The sequence below is a fragment of the Pezoporus occidentalis genome, unplaced genomic scaffold (genome assembly GCF_034315485.1).
Source record: "Pezoporus occidentalis ecotype Australia unplaced genomic scaffold, CSIRO_AGI_Poc_V1 ctg56, whole genome shotgun sequence".
Classification (NCBI taxonomy): Eukaryota; Metazoa; Chordata; class Aves; order Psittaciformes; family Psittacidae; genus Pezoporus; species Pezoporus occidentalis.
Window position 1 is genome coordinate 1,309,484 of NW_026915899.1, and position 23,014 is coordinate 1,332,497.

General features: G+C 39.9%; 1 protein-coding gene across 1 annotated transcript; it reads left to right on the forward strand.

Moving 5' to 3' along the window:
• The first annotated feature begins 915 nt into the window (after positions 1 to 915).
• ERGIC2 (ERGIC and golgi 2) lies at positions 916 to 21,298 on the forward strand. Its single transcript, XM_062638308.1, has 14 exons — positions 916 to 1,103; positions 3,424 to 3,569; positions 6,424 to 6,532; positions 8,478 to 8,524; positions 9,364 to 9,434; positions 9,916 to 9,956; positions 10,654 to 10,755; positions 12,011 to 12,106; positions 14,103 to 14,158; positions 15,123 to 15,221; positions 16,000 to 16,097; positions 19,047 to 19,209; positions 20,132 to 20,211; positions 20,963 to 21,298. Exons 2-14 carry the CDS (start codon positions 3,464 to 3,466, stop codon positions 21,026 to 21,028), a joined length of 1,134 nt encoding a protein of 377 aa, XP_062494292.1. The 5' UTR covers positions 916 to 1,103; positions 3,424 to 3,463; the 3' UTR covers positions 21,029 to 21,298.
• The last annotated feature ends 1,716 nt before the right edge of the window (positions 21,299 to 23,014 follow it).

Consider the following 23,014-nt stretch of genomic DNA (forward strand, 5'->3'; position numbering starts at 1 on the left):
CTTTAAATCTTACATGAAGCACTTTTCCTTGAATAACTTTGATGTCACTAACATGTTCATATTTCCCAGAAGACATTGCAGAGCTCTCCTTTTGGCTGTAGTGTCTGGTGGCAGCAACATAAACGTAGCCCCACGGTTATGAGTTTGCAAGTCTGGTTTGGTAGCAGCACAACTGTAAAGCCCCAGAGGGGACGCTAGCAGAGAGAATTAATTGCTGCAATTGTAAGGAAAAAATCCGGAGATAAACTAACGTTGCTGTTACTAAGGGGTGAGGTTTGTGGTAAGAGGCAGCTCCACCAACACATGGAAACCAATCTCCATTCGAATTCGAATGTCCATCTTGGGCACAAGATCTTTTTTTCCACTTCAGGTCTGAAAACTGGCGTGTGAGCTTAAAATCTGTCTTTCCACAGTACTTTAGCCCACTGCCTTGAATCCTTTTCCGCTGTAGAAAACCTAAGGAAAGATACTGCCTCTTCCAAACATTGCCTGCTTTTATATCCACAGCATCTTGAGCAGCATTACTGCTGCGAGCTCAGCTTACAGTGCTTTTGAAGGTACTTGATGTGCATCACTTCAAACGATGACTCGGTATAACCTGCAGCTTCACGAATTCTTTGTGACACCCATTTTGCCCTCTTCGGAGCAGTACGCTCCTCCCGCTGGCGTACCTGTGCTGGCGGCGTTGGGCCCAGCGCCGCAGCAGCCGCAGCTCCCAAACCCCAGTGGCCTGAGGCATCCGTCACGGCTCAGCACTGAAAAGGCCCAGCGCGGGGAACGGCCTCTGCTGGATCGACTGACGCGCGTCTTCCTTAAACTCTCCCCACTCCCCACGCCGCCGGTTCGGCGCTCCCGGAGGCAGTACCCGCTGCCGCGGTGGGCGGTGCGTGCCCGTGGGGCGGTGAGCATGCGCGCGGGCGGGGCGCCGCCGCGGCCGCTCTCGCCGGCTTGTTCCTCCCGCCGGGCGTCGGTGGTGGAGTGAGTCCGCTTGGGGCCACGAGTGCTGCCATGTTTAGCGTGGCGGGCGCCGAGCAGGGCGTTGCGGCTCCCTTCCCCTCTCCGGCCTCGCCCGCGGCGCTGGGTAACGGCGAGAGAAGCGAGAGGTAGGGGAGGGCGGCAGCGAGGCGGTCGGTGCGGCCTGTCCCGTTCATCCCGTGCCTTGGCCGCCCGGTGCGGCCTGTCCCGTCCCGCGGCTACCCCGTGCCTGGCGGCGGCTGGGAGGTCCCGCTGCCCGCACAGATGTGTGGGTTCCGAGCTGACGGCCGCCTCCTGAGGCCTCCCTCGGCGCGGGCAGCCGGCGGGGGTCGGCCGGCCCGGGAGGGGAGTCAGGCGTGGGGCCGCGCCGCGGCTGTGAGTGCGGGGTGCGGGTTTTCGGGCGCGAACCGGCTCCGGTCATGGCTTTGCTTCCAAGTTGTCCGAGTCAGTGCAAACTGCCCGAGCGCCCCAGGTGGGTCTGGGCTACGGATGCTACGGTTTTTAGTGGCGTTTGCGCTATGCTTTATCTTTTTTTTTCTTTTAATCTTACATATATATATATATATATATATATGCACACATGTAATTGGATATTGGATTAATAATATGTTACCTGGGTAGCAATAGATTCCAAATTTTATACTTGGTGTTTTTGAGGTGTGTGTGGTGAGATGGGCAGGGGGGAGGTATCAGATGTCTGTTGTGGTTTGTAACAGAAAGTGAGTCTGGGATTAAAGAAATGAATGAACAAAGTGGATACTGCTAGCTAGACTACACAGATCTGTATACTTACTGATGCAGGATGATTTAGAAACTTTCTTAGTAAAGTGCTCTCAAATTTTCTAGCTTTATTTTATGGAAGCGCGCCTTCCATATCACGTGATGTGCTCCTACACATGGGATAACAGAGAAGACATAGGGAAAATGAAATGTTGCTAAATTCACTTTGGTGTAGGACAGCAGGCAGTCCCATCCTGTGTTCCCTTCGTGCTAACAAGTGTTGCAGCTCCAGTGTCCAACCAGTTGCTTTGCCGTATCTGTGCACCAGTTTTCCAGCTTTTTCTGAAGCTACTCTGAATGGAATTGAGATAATTCTTAAAACACAATTATGTAGTGTAGTAAGGACAGCACCTTGCTTCCCTCTTGCGTTGTTTGTTTTTTTTTTATTTGGTGCTGTATAACCAAAATTCTGGTCCAGCACCTGTCTTCTCTGCTCACCTTAACTGTGGTTTCTTTGAATCTTCTGCAACACACAGGATCATTTTGTTGGTCTCTGCAGGCTAACTTGACTGATGCTCCCACCAAGTGCAGTCTGTACCTTCTCACTGGGTCTGAAGTGAATTTGTATAGTGAGGAGATTGCAGGCATGGATCGTGATACTTCACCTGTGAAATTCCATTTTTCATAAAGCCTATTGCTTTGCTGTTGCACAGTACAGAGCCTGCTCAGCACCTGGGAGGGGCAGAGCAGGGAATAACTCTTGCACAATTTCACTGGGACATGCTGGAGACTTGATGTGTTCTTGAAAGGGGAGATGAGGTAACAGATTTGTCTACAAGACAGTGAGGACCCTCTTGCATGTTGGCAGTGTAGGTTAGCATGCCTCCTTGTTGTCTTTAAATAGGGAACAATAATATGGTGTGTTCTCAGAATATAGTAAATGCACAATGGTTTTCATAGCTTCAGAAATTCTGGGAAAAGTGCAGCATTTCCTCAGAAGGAGAACAGCAGTGCCAACCTGTTAAAATATGCAATGTATTGCTGGGATTGGGTTATGAGCGTATTTGCATGATTTGGAAACAGTTTAAGAAAGTATTTCCTGGGCAGGCTGCTTCTCTCAGCATCCTGCTGCTTAATGTATCAACAGCTCCAAGCGGCGCAGAGATCATGCATGGTCAAAAAGGAGTCTGAAGGATGGAACTAGGATTTGAGACTTAATTTGCTTTGGGGGGCATTTTTATAGGGGGAAAAAACCCATGGATTTTATTATGGCCATAAAATTCTACAGCTGTAAAAAATGCAAAACACACCTTTATTTTTCCTTTTTTGTTTTGCTTTAGCACACATTAGCTGAATATAGGAGCCCAGAGCAGTTTAACATCCTCCTGAGTTTATGCAGTCTATTAGATATTCCCTGCTAAGTCAGTGGCTTCCATGTATTGTCATTTCTGGTTAGCAAGCTTACTTCAGGACTGTGTTTAATTCTTATTGGTATGGGATATATTGAATTTTAACCGCTGTAATTAAATGGTGCTGGATGCACCTGGAATTTAAGTAGCAGTGTCCAGGCCAATTTGAACAGTCCTCTTGAAGCAAGAGGAACACTTGCCTAGCATGTGTTTCTTGGAAACATTTTTTTAGGTTTTAATTACCTCATTATTGCTTTATAATTATAGATAGTTTGAGCAGTATCACTTTTGTAATTACAACAATTTATTCTCAAATCAGAGGGAATATATGAAGGAGGAGGTGGAGGAGTCTGCTGAAGATGAGGCGACTGAATCGGAAGAAGACCTTGAATTTGGTGAAAGAATTGGATGCCTTTCCAAAGGTTCCTGAAAGCTATGTGGAGACTTCAGCAAGTGGAGGCACAGGTAGGCCTTACTGGGATGCTGCCGTGATTCATGTTGGCTGTTAGCTCAGTCCAGCATGCTCTGGGAGTAGAGAGTTCAACAGGAGGAAGACGAGCATCTCTGTTCACTTGAAAATGGCCAAAATTGGTTTCTTGATTTCTTTTGTGGATTGACAGAGCTCATCTTCCAAGTAGACATAGTCTCTTATCCAAGTAGATGCATTCATCACTCTTCTGAAGGGAGATTTTTGTGTGAAACTGGTGGGTGACTCTTCAACCAATGTAAAGGTTCACTCTAAAAATTTGTAGCCAGTTAGGATTGGAAGAGCACTGTGCCAAGGCTGGAATAAAACTTTCTCACTTCTTGTCTTGCTGAGCCCTTATTTCTGGGTGAGACTGTGTCAGTGTGAGTCAAAATGCAGGTTGGATTCAACTCTCTGCTTTCATAACAGGAAAAACATTCTCTAGAGGTGTTTAAGAGCTATGTTAAGAATCAGGATGAAAAGTAGCTTTCTAAAGCATTCTGTCCTGAAGGGGTAGTTGATTTTTAAGAAAGCCCTTTGAAGAACTAAAAACTTCACTCCAGGGCATGTGCTTGTACTGTTCTTATTAGACACTTGGAACTTCTCTCAAAAAGATGTAGCTGTAAGAAGTACCTTTTCTATATGTATCGGAGCAGAAAATTGTGCTTTTAACTTGGGTTGGGTTAGAGGTAGCCTGATATGCAAATAATGACTTCACCTGTTGGACTATTAGAATTAGTTAGATAGGAAACTGCTAGCAGTTAGTTTGAAATGGAGGATTAAAATGTCTCATGTGTGATTGCATCTGAAACTCAGTTGAATAAAACATACAAGAAGCAATTGTAATCTACAGATAAGCTTTTGAAGTCATCATGCCACTTGTAGAAGTAAATATCACAAGGATCTGTATTACCTTGCTGTGTTTCCTGAACTGTGCTGTTAATAATTAAAGGATTATTGTATATAAAATAATCTCTAATAGCTGATGAAATAACTCTTTGTTAATGTTAGTCCCAGCTCCTGAAAAAGCAAGTAAGTTGTTTTAATGTTGCAATTCACAGAAAAGCAATGATTGTTTAAAAGTTCTTTTTTTTTTTTTTGTAGTGTAGCACCATCCTTCAGAGAGAACCTCACTTTGGTGAAGGGTGCCTTAAGTATTTCTCAGCACCAGAAGTTGCTTTAGCATTGTTTGGTTTATCCCAGTAACCTTAAAAATGACAATATAGTATTGTCTTCTTCTATGCCATTATAAAATCTGTATATAATATTCCTGTTTCATTCAGGATTAAAGTGCCAGGCTTACTTTCTGGTGTGATAGTGATGCAAAACATACCAAGAGTATTCTCAGACTTTCAATGCCTTCAGATCCATTGCAGAAGTACTGGTCTCTCAAACGGGCTGAAACTCCAGCTCTGGGGCTGGGAGAACCTTCAGAAAAGAGGATCTGTCTTTGGAAACTCTGTAAAACTTTATCTTCCTATTCAGATCCACTGATACGTTTTCTCAGAATTACCCAGAAAGCAGCTACAGCTGTAATTGTTTCCTTGTGGCTTTGGATGGACAGTAGGGTTCCAGCTTTTCTGTTTCATAGCTGGGGTGAGTCTAGCCTGCTGGGATCTGAAAGGAAAATGGTAGCCAGAATAGTTCACTGTTTCTTGCATCTGCTTTCACAGTATGCATTGACATGAAGCTTTTCACATATATGATTGTTACACAGCTTCAGCTGAAAGCTGGAGACTGAAATGTTGCTGATCAATGCAACTGTCAATGGTTTCCATAGGACAGCATGTTTATTCCCCTTGCTGCCACCTCTGTGTGGCCTGTAGACCACTGTGTAGTGAGTTGAAGCCTATGAACAATAGGGTTGTTTTTTCTCAAGTTGGTCTTCACAGACTCCATAGAAATACTCCACATAATGGAAAACAAATATCCTGCAAATGGAAAACATATCCTATCAATAAGCTGTACAAATCACTACTGTGGTCCGTAACTGAAGGTATTTTCCAATTTAAAGCTGTGATTTAATACAAGGGGTACAGCAGGTGCTTCTGAGCATCTTTTTCTGTGTTTCTGACTGTGGGTAGCAGGATGATTTTCCCTTTGCACAACTTTGCAAGTGTGATGAACAGGCTGCTTTGGAGATAAGTGATGCACATATACCATTCAAACGTACCAATTAGTTTTTTCTTAAAAACAATTTCAGATCAGTTCTTCACGAACTTAGCTGTTGGTAGAATGCATAGCCACATGTTGCTTATGGCCAGAGGGAGAATTGTTTACAATACTGGGGTAGGAGTCCTGACTGTGCAGCTGTACACCAGTAATACAATCAGGGCAGCTTTTTTTGACCGGACAGTACATATATTTCTCTTGTCTGCTAGATTCTCGGCTCTAAAACTAGATACAAAAAATTTGTCAAAAAAGCTTAGGTTGTAGACAAGTGGAGGCTTGAAGGGACTTCAAGGTGCAACTTCTCCTTCTTTCCTGCTTGAATTCAGTACTGTGTTTGCCTAGACCTCCCCTGACATCTGTGGGCATTTTCTTTTATATGTGGAGGAGGATCTAGTTCTTAAACCTTCCACAGGGGGATTTCACAACCTCCCCATCATTCTAGTATTTGACTGTACTTAGTATAGAAAGTTCTTCCTTGATGCAAAGGTAGGACTTGTTCTTTTCCCCTCCCACGTAAAATCAAATACTGTTTTGAAAGTAGCTTATGAATTCATAGATCAAACATACCAGTATTGTACTGGTAATGCTCAGATTCTGTAACTTCAGAATTTTGTTCTGCTTATGTGTCTGTATAGTATTTCTCACAGTCTAAACTTCTGTCTTTTGCTTTTGGCCACTCAGTTTCTCTGATAGCATTTACGACGATAGCTTTCCTGACTGTAATGGAGTTCATGGTGTATCGGGACACATGGATGAAATACGAATATGAAGTAGACAAGGATTTTACGAGGTAATTTCTATTCATTATAATTCCTTTTAAAATTTAAGTTGTCTGCATTTCAGGAAAGAATGTTTGTGTGACCTGCAAACAATTTATGATTGAAATAAAAAATGAAGTACAAAAAGGACTTGATTTTTCTTCCGCGATTGATTTTGGGTTTTTTCTTTTCTGGAATGCATGAAGAAGAGAAATGGAGATTTCTGCAACAAAGAAGTCAAAATAGTATAGGTTTGTTGGTGAAGGAGTCCTTTGAGGAAGTATTTGCTCAAAATTCAGAGAACATTGTAATACATAACTCCACCTCAGCTAGGTAAACCCACCACATTTGCATGATGCTTACTCTAGTTTATACAGTTATCACCATTATACTTTGTGCTGCTGGAGGTGAACCTCTGGCACTCAGAACTTTGACTGCATTATCTAAGGGTTTCTACTGATCTTGCCTCCAGTTCCAGCCCCTGAGATTGGCTGAAGATATGTTTGCTGCTGGTTTCATGTGCTTGTCTGGTCTGTGTTCAGCTTTCTTCTTAGGTGGTCAGGCAGCCATGAGCCCATGGGGATTTTGTGCACTGACCACCTTTAAATATCATGCATCTAGAACAAAAATAAATTTAAAAGCTGTTTGATTAGTTGCTGTGGAAACAAGCTAAAGATACATGTATTAATTGGGTATCTTGTACATCAGAAATACAAAAGGTTTCTGTAATGAAAAAATAAAAACTATGAGAAATTTAAGGGAGATGCATCAAAAACTCAGAGTAAATCCATATGGGAATTTCACATTTTGAAAATGTCTTTTTTGAAGCATCTTTGCTGAAGTAGTTATTTCCCTAGTGAAGCTATCATGTGGGAAGGGTAGTCTAGCAGTTTAGAGACTATTATGGGACTTGGGAGATATCCTGCTGCAGGTTTTCTGGTTGCACTGTGGACTAATCACTCACCCTGAAGTTAAAACAATGGATATTGGTATCACTTTTAATGGCTTTTCTTCTGTCTGCTGATCATGTCTCATCCCAAGTTGAGCCAGTGTTGAATCCCTTGCTTATGTGATTAGTTGGTGGTCAGCTCAGTTCCCAGAAGCTCCCAGGAGGTGATAGAACCATGTGATTATAGTGAGGGGATTCATTAATTATAGTTTAAATTGCTTTCGTGAAACTAACATGAAAACCAATAGGAAATGTCCAGAATATTAGGGAATGCCACAGAATCAAGCTTCTGATATGATGGATTTTTTTGGGGTGTTAGGAAGAATTATGTTTTGCCTTCCTTTGTTACAGGAAATATTCTGGATAATGGTCTTAACATACAAGGCACTTTGGTATTATAGGAATGGTTTTGAGAAAACAGGTTTTTCCAGGAGCAGTACTAGCAGAACCATCAGTCTTTATGACATGGCAGCATTTTCTGAGAACTGGCTTTAGCAATTGCTCAGCCTGATCTTGAATGTCCTGAGGAATTCTGATTAGGATTGGAACTAGAGTGGCCTGTCTAAGGACAGACAGGAGAAAGATGCTCAAGTATTATTTACTCAGGTTTAGATTTGTAACTCCTGAATTTTCCTGATCTACTGCATTCTGTGGAATTTATTGCACTGATGTATGAGGGGGAAAAAAAAAAGTGTAAAATACTGCAAACTGTGTATTTTTAATAAGAGTCTGACAAACTCTTGGGCCAGTAATATTTCCAGAAAATCTGTTAGGAGTTTCAGAGTAAAACTCAACAGGGAAATCTGAAGCTTTTATCTCTTAAGTAATGAGTGGCCATAAGAACTTTTAATAATTAAAAGCCCATCTTTGTTCACCCAAATTTTAAACAGCTTAAGTTTATATTGGTGTAAATTTTATTATTTGCCTGGGTTTCTGCAAATAATCTGAAAATTTTAGTAATACATCTTTTGATACTTGTGCTCAGTGTTACTTACTGGCTTTTTGCGCTTTTTTTTTTTTCTTTCCAGTAAGTTAAGAATCAATATTGATATTACAGTTGCCATGAGGTGTCAATGTAAGTATTCCATCGGTGAAAGTTTTGAAACACTTTAAAGGCTCTTCAGAGTATGCATTTACTTGCAATATAGTTGGATGTTGTTCAGAATATTCTTAACTGTGAGATTTCTTATGATCTTGATGGTGTATGACTCACAGAAAGAATTGGTAGGATATGTGAAGAAAAATATTTCTGCTATCTCATTCTCATTTCGCAGAACTTTGCTTTGTCTGTCAGCAAGAAAAGCATCTGTTGTTCCAGGCAGTCTCTAGCTGGAGTATTCTTAAAAGCTCATTGTGAGACACGACAGCAGCAGGAATTTATCACAACTTTTATTTATTTATGAACTTGGCAAATATTAACCTGGTCTACTGTTTAACAATACTGGAACCATTGGGTAATTTCATCCTCCTCATGAACTTATGGAGACCTTCCTATTTAAAGGCAATGCTTACTATTATTTTGATGCCATTTAAGTATGGTACATCAGTGTATATTAAAATTTGAGTTTAATTTGAGAAAAATGAAATTTTATCTTCTGTTTTGAATAGTCTTGGTTTGTATTCAGTGCTTATGAAACAGGAAAAGTACTTATGCATAACAGATCATAGAAAGCTTGTATATGTGGTTCATATAACAGTTCTCTGTAGGTGTTACTTCACTGAGAAAATACTGCAAATTTGAAGAGTTTGTTTCTGCTCACTGTGCATCAGTTAATGTTGAAGGTTAGATAGGTTGAAGAAACAGTAACATACTGAAAGTTCACTGTACTGTGAAACTTCATTTCAACTTGAAATGTTTTTTGTTTGTTTGTGATCGTATGTGTGACTTCATATTTTTCTCCCTGTTTAAAATAGATGTAGGGGCTGATGTTCTGGATTTAGCAGAAACAATGGTTGCCTCTGCAGATGGGCTGATCTATGAACCAGTAAGCTGATTTTTACCTTTTTACTTAAAAAGGAAATTGCTAATTACTTCGTGCAAATCACTGTTGGGCTGGTTTGCTTGCTTGTGGTATTTTTTCACCCCAGTTGGACTGCACAGAACCTCTCCCCAGGTATTGTCTTATCCTTGAGTGAGGTCTGTAGTGCTTAGCCCAGGAATTTGCTAGGGAAATAGGCAAGCACTGGGATTTCTACTAAGAAAGTTACAAGATATTCAGGAAAAGATGCCAAAGTTACAAATGCAAACAAGTGAAAAAATCAGGGGGCACGCACAGAAATTTCCGTATTTGACCACTAAATGTATTATTTAAAGTGCAAAGTCATTTCATAAACTCCAGTAAGTGGTACCAGTTGTGAAGTTGATTATAACTTCCCACCTCTTCCCCTACCCCATTTTTCTTCTGGGTTTCATGGATGGGACTTCAATTCTTTTTGCATATTTTAGATATGTTATTTTTGTTTCAGGTAGTATTTGATCTCACCCCACAACAAAAAGAATGGCAAAGGTAAAGTATGGAGATGCCTGTCTATGATTTGTATTATTTGCACTGGAAGTGACTTTGAGGTACACCAAAGTCACATGACAGAAGTGTATCTTGGGTCTCACAGCTCCTGCAAACCTGTGAAAAGATACTAATTTTTGTTGTTTTTCTCATTATTTGAGATCTTTGTTATGGAAAAAATTGGCTTTGGTCTTACTTGTGGAATTGTCATGCAGTTGCAAGCCAGGATGTATGGACTCACTCAACTTACGTTTCCAAATGGATATTTGGTAGCCAAGTTTTAACTGTGGTTTCAGATGCATAACACAGCTTGGTGCTTAAATGTCAAAGCTGAACCATAGTAAGAAATTGGCAAATTCTTGCAAAAGCAAATGAGTTTGAATCTTTCACGTAAGTGAATTGATACACTGTTTATCATTTAAACTAGAGTAGCTTGGTTATGTGTGTGCTCACCATACTGATAGTCATGTAACAGAACCTGAATCTGGCTAAGTTTCAGTATTCACACACTGCTGTGAATACCAGAGCTGTAAGTTCTATATAAAATACCATTCTCAAAGTTTAATGTAACACTTTAATAGCAGCATGATCCTTGCTAACTTCTTGATTTATATGCTGCAACTAAAGCTGATAAGTAATTGTGAAGTTATTTTTTGCTTTACTGTTGCATGCTTTCACACTTTGTCTGTGTAATCTTTAGGATGCTGCAGCTAATTCAGAGTAGGCTGCAGGAAGAACACTCTCTTCAAGATGTGATATTCAAAAGTGCTTTTAAAAGTGCTTCTACAGCACTGCCACCACGGTAAGAAATATTGGAATTTTGTGTCATCATTCCCCCTCCCTCTGCCCTATTTAATTAGACTTCACATTTTAGTGTGGTTATGATTTCCCTCCCCCCAGAAGATAAGGTGAGAAGGCCTTACTGCTTTTTATTGCATTTTAAAATAGCATACTTGATACTTGCTTTGGAGAGCTGTTGTTTTATGAAAGCCTCTGGGGTTTCCAACCTGGAGAATGTCTCCATCTTTTGTGTGTGTATTTATAAGTATGTGCATATGTTTAATACATACACCCCTTTTTAGTCCATTTTATCTGATGCTTCTTCCTTAATGTGACTTAGTAATGCCAAAGCAATAGTAAACTCTTCTTTTATTAAAAATGAAAGAATATCTTTCTGTCCAGCAACTTTTAAGAGTCTTACTATTAGCTGTGACTAAACAAGCAAACCATAAATAAAACAAGCAAAATAAATCAAGCACAATAAAATCCAAACAAGCAAGCCATAAATAAAACAAAGCAAACACCAAAAAAAGGCTGTATGCACTTCCCATGTTTTAATTTCCCTGCCCGAGGACCAAATACATCCTTTCTTCCTAAGGCAAGGCTGAAGAGGGCTCAAAATATGTGGATTTTTTTTTTTTCCCTCAATTAAGTGATGTCTTCAGATTGATTTAAAGCCCTTCTGTGCCTCTTTGATTCTTGTTAGTGCAGTATTTGAGACTGTATGTATGCTTGAGATGTGGTTAAAAAATAGTTTTTCATCTCACCATAAGCAGCATTTTTGGAAATATGCTCTGAGGTTCCCAACAAGGGTGGGAAGAGGAAGTTTTCATGAAAAATAAATGTTTAAAGCCCTTCTTGCTACAGTGTTGTTAACATGACTGATGTGTTTTGTTCTGTTCATTGTAGCATTAAAACTTCCCCAGTGAACCATTTTTGATAGAAGTAATTGGGGAAAAAAATCCCCAGGGCAGCAGGATACACTGACAGTCTTATGTTTTCTGTTCACATGTTCAGGTATCGTAAGTTAGCTTCGTAGGCCAGCTCTCTGGATACAGGTACGAGCTAAAGCTTACAGGTTTTATCAGACTGACCTTTATTAGTTTCCCTCCCTTCAACCATCTCTGCATTAATTTCAGAAGAATACAATGAGGAGAGGTAGATGATAGTGTTATATAATGATAATGCTAGGAAAAAGAAATCTAACTATACTGCTGTTATTTCTAATAGACAGTGAGTGTTCTTAAGTACACTTTATGCTGTTTCTGTTTAAACAGGGAAGATAATTCATTACAGTCTCCAGATGCATGCAGAATTCATGGCCATCTCTACGTCAATAAAGTGGCAGGGAACTTTCATATAACTGTGGGCAAGTATGTTCTGTTGAATTCCTGGAAATAAAATAATTGACTTTACATTCTGTATAGTGCATGTGTATGTATGCTTTTACACTTTTGAGTTATTGACTCACACAGTATCACAGTATGCTAGAGATTGGAAAGGACCTCAAAAGATCATCTAGTCCAATCCCCCTGCCGGAGCAGGAACACCTAGATAATGTTACACAGGAATGTGTCCAGGCGGGTTTTGAACGTCTCCAGGGAAGGAGACTCCACAACCTCCCTGGGCAGCCTGTTCCAGTGTTCCCTCACCCTCACTGAGAAGAAGTTTCTTCTCAAGTTTAAGTGGAACCTCTTGTGTTCCAGTTTGCACCCATTACCCCTTGTCCTATCATTGTTTGCCACATTAACTTTCCCATACACACACTTAGTATCATTTTCCCTCTGATACCTGTTCTTGAGTGTTTAAAACCAAATCTCTTTGACAGTGCAATGCATTGTTGCAATGTAGTGGTTATGAATTCCAGTGTCTTACAGGATGAAAACTCTTGAAAATAGATCCTCTGTAAGTGTATGGTGTAGAGTGGGTTGCTTGTACTTCCCTCCGTTCTTTGGGCCTGTCTAAACTTCTCTTTTCTGTTAGTATGCAGTTCACTAACATGGTTGAAGTGTAGATATGTGACATTTCATTGCTGAGATAACATAGTTATAGAACTGTAGCCAGGGAGGCGAATGCCAGTTCATCCTGATTTGTGGAGAGATTTTCTGATACGCTTCAGCAGTGGCATCAGCTTATATACCCTGCGTACAAACTTAGTTTTAACTCTTCTCAGTGCTCTCCAGTTCTGCTGTCCTCACTTGTCTTCCTGCCATCTCTGTCCCCAGAGATCCTCGCACGCAATGCATACTCTCTGATTTTATCCACGTGTAATTTCAGCTGCTGTTTTATCTGAATATTTTTCCAGATGTCACTTGTGTCTGGTCTTGTACCACCTTTCTGGTTTGCCCCTGGATGTCCAACTTCTTAAGCCCTTGTCAAAGCTGATCATTTCAGCCTTACTGCCATCACATCTCTCTTCCTGTCTCTAGTTCTGCAGCACTTAATAATGTCTTGCTTTCCTTTGCTTCCTTTTGCCCATCATTACATTTGTACTTCTACGAAGTTGCTCTTTGTGTTGTAGTTTGGTTTTGGGTTTATTTTTATGGCTTTATTCACTGGCCATGTTTTGTATCTTATTGCCTGTTTATTTACTGTCATCCTGTCTTGACTGATCTTGTGGTCTTTCTCTGCCTTTTATTTGTCCAAAACTTTCATGCATTTGGTAACAATTTAACTGGAGCCTAAGTAGGGAAATTTTCTTGCATTGTTGGCTGTACTGGTAGGAGTGAAGTGTGGCTGAGGGACTGTTTTACAGGCTGTTTCTTCCAGACAGACTTACACTTTTTCCTCCCCTCTTTGCACCGTTATCAGCATCTGCATTGTACTTTCTTTGCAGATCTACAAATAAGTGTCCAGGTCTGAAGTTAATTTGCTTAGTCAGGGGGCAAATACAGAGCGTAGTTAACTTGCTTAGTAGCAGAACAAGTATGGTAAAGTTCTCATCAGTCACTTGAGCAGTTCTGCAGCTTTTCATGGTAGGCCTTGGTGGCTCTTCTAGTAGCCTCATGGCTTGATGTGATTTTGATACTAATTCTTTGTAAGAGGGTTTGCATGAGTCTGCTGTTTCTGTACCTTGTCATTCAGGCTGTCTGCGCTTGGCAGTAACACAAATGTCATTTTTGTTTTTTATATAAATACACGCATTTTACGTGTATATGTGTTTTAGAAACTTTTATACGTTCTGTATATTTGAACAGGTTATGTTATGCATATATAAAATTCGAATATATGCACACATTTTCTCTCTACATATATGAAAAGCATTTATTGAAATAGTTAATTTTTCTACATAGTTCTGTTTAGTAAAATTGTGTCTTTGTGTGGATTCGTGAAACAGATTTTTCATAAAGCATGTCTTGCTTTCTTTAGGGCAATACCACACCCTCGAGGCCATGCACACTTGGCAGCCCTTGTAAGCCATGAGTGTAAGTTTTCTTCTGTCATCTCCATATGAACGAGTATCATTTTGTTCAGACTGCTGTCTCCTAGTTTACATGTTAATACAGGTTGCTGTTGTAACGATGTTCTAGCTAGGCACCTGCATTGTAGAAGAAAGTAAAGAATATTCACTGAAATGTTCTGACACAGCAGTGACTTCCTTTCATGTTTAATGATATTAGTATTATCTTTAGGTACTTTGGACTGAAACCCAGGAATTTCATAATGTATCTGTGTAAAACAAAGTACCTCTGAGATTTTTTTATGTTATCATTACTGTAGATTCAACCTATTTCCTGCAAAATCTGTTTTTAGAAGGTTAAAAATTTCTGACCTTTGTCCTTAAAAACTTCATTTTTAGGTTATGAGTCTAGAAACTACGTGTGTGTTGCTGACGTACTTAATGCAAGGAGAGGGTGATTCGCTGTAAGAAATGAACTTGGTGTTGGTTAAACCTCCAGATGTCTGCCCCTGAATCTGTTAACACAAGTGTAGAATATTATAGATCTTAAATACTTTTGCAGAATCAGGCAAGGGTAGTAACTTGGAAGTTGCCTCATGCTTCCTCTCTACATTTAATTTTTGAAATTTTAGACTTATTAATATCATTACATACTGGAACTGTAGAATAAAGTAAGTATTTGGCCAACTAGAGATTTTCTGTCATAAAATTTTAACTGTCTTCAGCTTCAGGGTTTCAGATAGACTTAGAATTTGTTTCATAAGTTCTTTTTAAAGAAACTGTATTTCTTTGTTAAATATTTTTTTATTTGATTTTTGCTTGAAACGTGTTTACATGCTACAGTCACAGGCACAAGTCCAATAAAATGCACACCAGTGTTTGAAATACTCTTAACTAATACTTTCCAGTGTGAGAAATGGGTGCATCTTTTTCTCTGAGTACAGAATCTCATAGTTTAATAATGTTTAATTTCTCGTATTGTCTTTCAGCCTATAACTTCTCTCATAGAATAGATCATTTATCATTTGGAGAGCTTATTCCAGGAATTATTAATCCTTTGGATGGAACAGAAAAAATAGCATCAGATCGTAAGTATTGTGTGTTTAAAAAAAAACACCCTTATTTTCTATATTTTTCCAATAATGACATTCAGATATTTCATGGTTCATGTTCCTTATGTATAAATAAAGGAGTATAGTAACTTACTTCATAGAGCTGCTTATGCCTCATCCTGTGACTTGCCATCTCCAGAATCTTCTGATACTGCCACTGTCTCAAAAGTCAGTTGGTCCGTTGGCTGTTCCAGCCAGAATGGCTTATGGTAGTTCAGTGTTTGTTCTCTTAAGTAACTGCATGAAGACATAATGCAGTTGTAAACACCTAAGCATGCCGATTGCTCTAGAAGAATTCTCTTTGAAATCTGTCCAATCAAGAGAAAAACTAATCAGTTTACAAAGGCTTCCAGCATTGTATAGACAGTTCAGTGGCTAAAATCTATTCAAACCACTGTTGAGATTTATGGAGAATGTGACTGTAAGAAACTTGTTCACTTCTAGTGCCCTGGAAAACATTATCTGTGTTTCATTTGAAGCTTTGAGTGGCCTGACCTTAATGAGTTGTTTCATTACATGGGTAAAAGTAAATTTCTTTAGTACAAATGTGATGTAGGCCTTGCCCACAGAAACTAACTTTATTCATGCAGATGATGCTGAAATAGTCTTGGCAGTGCTGAGACCCCTTGAGGAGCATCCCTAGTGTGAATGGCTTAGCTCATTAACTATTTTAAATGTTGTTTGTTTGATTTACTTGTCTCAGAAGGTCTATGACTCTGTACTTAATTCAACAGTGAGAAATTTTTTCTTCTAGACAACCAGATGTTCCAGTATTTTATCACAGTTGTGCCAACCAAACTTCACACGCATAAAATTTCAGCAGAAACACATCAATTTTCAGTGACAGAAAGGGTAAGTAGAACAGAAAATTATGCAGAGAAAAATCTAACAGTGATGTGAAAACGGAGGCTTAGTTGTGCTGTGCTTTTTCCCTTTAGTGTGAAGAGGCTCTTTGGAATCTGATGTTAGAATTAATGGTGGATACCCAGTCATTTCCACTTCACTGGATGTTGGGGACATTCTGTTAGGTTTAGCTCTGTAGCCTTGTGTGTAGCTTTATGAACATTTAATCTACCTTTAGCTTTTTATCTGTGTGGGAAGCAAAGAAAAAAAATGAAGTTCACTTGAATGTCATGACCTTGTTTGTGGTGTTAGAAACAGAAACAAAGATAATTTGTATGAAAAACTAATCACACAGAAAGCATCTCTGTCTCAGCTGTCTTGTTTAACCTTTGTTGAACCACCAGCTTCAATTATTCTTCAGGTTAGAGAGCTTCTACTTTTGGGCTTGGAAAGGCTTTTAGTTCTGAATCCATAAAGAAAGTACCTATTGCAGCATAGTACATGGGCAAATCATAAAGTGCTAATTTTAAAGGCTGCTGTAAATAAGAAAAAGACCTTACCTTACGTGTCTCATTTCCAGAAACCAAACTGTGTTTTGATCTTTTATTCAGAAGTCAGATAAAAAATACTTGCAAAAATTTTAGCTAAAACAGCAGATAAAGTGAGAGGTAAGAAGCAAGCCTTGGGTTGAAAGGAAAATTGGAGATTAGGAGTTCACTGTAATACAGTTTGTGGTGTTCTCCAAGGGAGAAATCTTTGTATTTTCTCACAACTCAGTGCTGTGCTTCTGAAAAATACATAGCTAGGGGAAGTAAGATGGAAGTGATATCTTGGTGTTCATCTTGGGACGTGCAGACCACTGGAGGGAGAGGTTTGCTCTAAAACTCATGAACACTGGAATAAAGAGGAATTCCATAATGCGTTATATATTCCCACCTCCTGCTAGTCTAACAGTCTGCTTCATGTTTTCTCTGCACAATCTCTATAACTAAAGCACTCCTTAATCTTCTGGATGTCAGTCTACTGTTTATCTAAATCCTTACTGCATTTTTTCATCTTGTATTCATTTTTTCTCTCCTGCTATGAAGATGGTTTCTGTCAATTAACTGTGCAGTCTTAGCTCTGCAGGTTTGGTTTTTTTTTTTTTTGTGGGAATGTATTTTTCTATGGAAGTTGCAACACAGTCACAGGTAGCTTGGGAGAAAGCTTGTGAATAGTGGAGGTAAAGTGGCATTGCATACTTGATTGCTGTTTCAGGAGGTAGCCCTGTTGCCTGTAAAACTTCTTTGTGTTTATCTTTGAAAGCCAAATACCTCAGGAGATGAGCTGGAAAAGGCTACTGGTAACGGTTGCTAACTGAACAACTTAGTGCATTTATTTGAAAAGAGCAGCCACATAAGCAGATGTGGGAAAAGGTGGTCAGCTATCCATGGCTAAAATGTGAATACAGTGGTGTTGAATTGCTAGTGGTGAAGAGTGGGAATCAGCGTTTGAAAGGTGCGCAGAACCCTCTCCACTGTTGTTGCTGTTTGAGATACTAAGTTAAACGTTTCATTCTAGCAAGGCTTCACTGAGATACTTGTTGCAGGGTTAGTTGTTTGCAGCAGGTTTTAGTAATCAGAGCTTAAGTCTGCAGCAGCAGAAGGTAGAAGCAGACCAAAATCATCTGTGGAAAAAGAGTTGTGTATCTTTTGAGGGTGGAGTTTTGGGTGTTCTATTTAACTTCATACTCTTTTTTTTTTTTCACCATTTGACCTCAGTAAGGCTTAGAGAAACAGCAGAGGAACCACAGACAAAAAGCTTTTTGTCCCTTGCCAATGGCAAGGTTCTGTTTAACTACCTTCAGTCTTCTCTTCCTTCCTGGTATGCCTGATCATCCATCTTCTAATGCTGACTGTTGTCATACTCTTGCAGTAGAGAAAGCATTGGAGAGTTTCTGTGACCTGGTATCATAACTGATACATTGTTTTGGGACACATTTTACTTTGGTAGCAAAAGAAGCAATATGGTTTATATCAATGGTAGCTGACTGGAGAAGTTGCCTAGTCTGTATTTTCCAAAGCAGAATTCTGCTTTTTATTTTGTATTTTATTCTGCATGGGTTTTGAGCACAGACTGTTAAATCTACAGATGGATGGTGCTGTGATACATTGCTTTTCTGCTCAGTGTTATTTGTCTGTCTTCTCTATTCTTACTAGCTTAGACATAGCTGAGTTTGTCTTCAGTCAGTTACGTCCTTTTCTGCTGCCCTTGTACATTTTCAGCCAGCCTTACCTGGCAGTGCATTTATCAACACCTTTTGCTAACAACAAAATTATAGCAAACTTTTGAAAGAAACTTAAAATTGTGGTGAGTTTTTTTCTCACAAAACCTTTTATAAAAGTAGAGATTTATAGTAGCCACACTCTCCCCTCTTTGGTGTCTTTTGGTTTAAGAATTTGGGCAAGCAAGAAGAAACAACGGAAGGTCCTGGATTAGGACAGAGACATCTGATCTGTTTAGAGTAGTCAGGGAAATTTAGTTAGTGTTTATATTGAGGTGGATTTCTTGCTGTGTGACTGTTTGCAATGACCTGACTGACAAAAAATTTAAGAGGTGCCTAGGTTATCTTTTCTTCCATTTTACCGGTTAAAGGAAAGGGTGCAGCCAGAAGTAGACATATCATGCAAGTAAGCTTCTGGCTTTGTGGCTAGTACAGTCGTGAGGGTTTTGTACCAGATAGTACCAGAACAGGATAGTGAGCATCAATATGCAGCACAGAAGACCAGTGACCGGGAAAGTAAAGTGTCATTTAGTGATGTTTGACTCTTAGAAGTTACTGGCCAAAGATATCTCTATGTTCCCTGATCTTCTGTTGGTTGTTAACTCTGATTAAGTAGTTTTTTGTCATCATATCTATTAAGATTGTTTTCCTTGGGACTAATAAGAAGTGATTAACTTGTGTTTCTCTTTTTTCAGGAAAGGGTAATTAACCACGCAGCTGGCAGCCATGGGGTGTCAGGAATATTCATGAAATACGATATCAGTTCACTGATGGTGACGGTGACAGAAGAACACATGCCTTTCTGGCAGTTCTTAGTGAGGCTCTGTGGCATTATTGGGGGAATTTTTTCAACTACAGGTAACTGTCAGTGCTTTCCCTCATAAGTTCTATCAGAATGGTTTTTTGGTCATAGTGATTATGTTATAAGTAAATTTCAGGGGACTCCTGAGCCTGTAGCAGGTTGAAGTGCCCATTGTGTGCACTGAAATGTGCAAGGAAAGCTATTAATTTTGGTGTCTCAGTATGCTCTTTCTGCTGTTCTGAGAGGTCGTTTCCCTTTTGGTAACTATAGCATAATTTATTTACCTCTGGAAGAGCAAGTGTGTGTATATATATAATATGTGTGTGTGTGTGTGTGTGTATATATATATATATATATATATATATACACTTGGAAAGCTATCTTTATTTATACACATATACACACACGCTGACCAACTTACAATATTTTGCATATTTCCTATAGTTGGGATCCAATACTAAATCAGTGCCAGAAGTTGAGATAAAATTTCTGTCTGAAGTAATTGGGAGGATTTTCCTTGTGTAGTTTGTCAATGTACTGCAGGATTTGCTCCTTCAAAGAAAATAAACTAAGTTGAAAAGGCCCAATTCACTTATTAGTCAAGACATAATAGGATATCTTGATTACAAGTTAGTTCTTTTCTTGGCTTTCACTTGAAGAGAGCACTTGAAGTAAGCTGCCTTTTGAAAGTAGCTGTTTCTGTTCCACAGAACATATTTTCACCCCTGAAGTTCAGGGAGAGGAGATTATATGCGCTTGGACAGCTTTTGGTTTAGCTTTCATTGATGCATTTCAGAATGTTAGAATTTCCCCTCCCCTAGATGTTGTCTTTTTTCTGATGTTAATTTCTCAGAGCTTTACATACAGGTTTATTGCACTGTATCCTATTTAAGTATCATGTTGAGTTTTCTTGTAGTATTTCTGTGGGTACTACAGTTTTACTGCTTGTGACAGCATATATCTTGTTTGGCATTGCAGGAATTTTACATGGTTTTGGAAGATTTGTAGTAGAAGTTATTTTTTGCCGTTTCAGACTGGGCTCTTACAAATCCACATCGGTAAGTAATCCTGTCTCGAAGTATTAAATAAGTGGTGCAGCTACCTAAGGATGGATGGTTAAGGACAGCTCTGGGACTCAGTCCTAGCAGAATTTAAGATGCTGGCAACAAACCCTCCCCTTGGCGTGCATATGAGTCGAGATTTAACAGCTTTTAAAAACAGTTGGAAAAACCTGACGTGTAAGGAAGCAAGGGGTATTCTGAGAAGCAAACTTAATGAAACTGAGTCTCTCAGAAGTTTCTCTGCTACATTCCCTCCATCATCCCCATTACATTTCTGCAAAAATAAAATGTTTTCCTAGGCTTCATCAGGATCTCTCATTTATTCTTCTTCTGCTTGGCCTGCTGATCAAACAAGAAGCAGTGTGTGCTGCCTGGAATCAGTGTTGCTACTGATTAGCCTACAGGCTGTTGCCAAGCGATGTGAAACTGCAGTCTTCACCTTTCCCTCCACTGGGATTGCTCCTCTAGCAACTACTTGCTTTAATTTTGGTTTTTTTTCCCATTTAAGCTTGTAGGTAGGCTTTAAGATTTCTGCCTTCCTCTCCAATTTGAAGTTTGCCAGCTGGCAAAGCTATGTGAGTGGGGGAGAGGAGCAAAGACAAGCAGATTTATGTAGCTTTTGTTTGAGAGACCAGGCAAAAGGCATACAAGAAATGCCCAAGAATTAAGAAGTGTGTGTTTTGGGGGAGGGAGGGGAGATTCTGTTTCTGGACAAGCCATTGATAACACTTTGTTTCTGTTTGACTAGGTCCCACTTCCTGATGGCCACACAAGCAACCACTTACCTCTAATTACAGACAATAATATGCATTAGCCTCCTGAGGAAACTTCCTTTCTTCCTGCCTGATACAGAAGACAGTTTTTTATAATAAGGAAAACATTGTGCAATATGCTGAGACAGTGCTGGCGGGCAGCAAACAGTGAAGCCTTTACACACACAAAAAAATCTGAACAAAGCAAACCCAACAAAACAATTTCTGTAATTTTCTGTCTTTCTAAGTGCACATGGAGTCATAGGAAGTTGTGAGACCAGTGAGGTGGACCATCTTCTGAAGATTAAAGGAGCACTGCTGCCAAAACAGTATTCGTGGTTGAGCTGACCATCTTTGTGATGATTGCCATTGATACTGAAGCCTCTGAGTGATCTTGGTTCTGTGTCTGAGAAGGCTGGCAGACTCCAAGTAGAAAAGAGTGCAAGTGGGATGCGTGGAAGGGCCAGGAAGCTGGCAAAGAGGGACAGGAGAAAAACTGCATTTTCTCCTGGGGGTTGGTTTTTCTTGTTGATTTCTGTAATGATGGGGCTGGAGGCTAAGAAGTTGTTGTTACTGGTGGGAATTATCTTGGAAAATCCTGAAGAAGAGGGAGATGAGAGAACTCGGGGAGTAAGGTGGAGCCCAAGCCGTGATGCTGGTCATAGCCACTGCCTTTTGGTAGTCCCACCATTCCTTAGAGTAAGAAACAATGTGGAGCAGAGGAGTTCCTCTGTGCTTTCACACAGCTGCTTTGCCAACAGCGAGAATGTCACTTCTGATGTTGATAACAGGAGCGCCCAAGGGTTCTGAGGAGGGGTTCCAGTGTGTACTTTTTTTGAGTTGGAATAAGAAGCCTTTTAAATAAGGCATTTGACACTAGTTTTGGTAAAAGGCAAGACTCATCAGTAAATCTTTGTACACCTTTTTCTTGGTAAAGAAATTGCTTTGATGGAACCTTTGTTTTGCCCCTGCTGCTAGTATGTAAGTTATGGTGTGTAAATCCTGGAAGTGGGGAGTTAAAAAGAGCAAGAAACTGGCTTGCTTTGGTTCAGCTGAACACTGCAGAAACAAGGGATTTGTGGCAGTTCCCAGGCAGGGAGCGGTGGAGTTGATAGCAGGTGGCTTTGGGGAACCTGAATCATTTTGCTGCAGACAGATGATGATAAGGGATCTGCAGAATTAATACTGTTCATGAAGGCTTTTGTAAAATAAATGAGGAGAGCAATATCAGTTTTATATTGTAAATATGCTACAGAGAATGAATGTTATTAATGCAGAGGGTGCTTTGAGAAATTAAACATCCTCTTACTGCTGAACTGCTGGCCTGCACCTGTGGTCACAGTCACTCCAGCAGGGTAAAATCATCATAATGTGATTCCTTCTCAGCAAAACTGATCTAATAATACATTAGGAGATGATGCTGACCCTGGCCTTACTCACCATGGAATGAATATTACAATTGAGAGGACTAATCGTGGAAAAATAAAAACCTCTGGTGTCAGATTTTGCTGACTTCTGTTGATGTACTCAACAGGATGCTTGGATCTTGGTGACGAGCACAGTGTAAATAATGTCGCTGATTTGCTATGCAAAGCAAAGGGCTTTCCAAACTGAGAAATTATGTGAAGTAGTAAATAAAACGTGGGAAATGAGGAAGGATCTTTATTCAGTTCAACTGCTGAGAATGACAAAAGTTCAAGGAAGCCATGTCCTTGTGGTTGGCAGCCAGGTTTGGGGTTTTCTCTTTGCCTTTGTGTAACACTGATTAGAACTGCAGCAGCTTCAGAAGCTTGCCCTCCATGAGCAAGAAAATCAAAAGCTGTGCATTTTCTGTTCCCATTTCTCTTTAGCATTTCCCTCTGAGGTTTCTTCCCTACTTCTGCTTGGACTGGTTCTGCTTTGGGCTTTGTCCTGACACCTGTTTGTTACCTGCCTGGAGCAGACTCTGCTGGTGGGAGATACGGACCTCGGTTGACATTTCTGTACCAGAACTGAAATGTTATTTTCTATTCTCACATAAAAGAGCCAAGTGGCTTGGTATGTCTTAA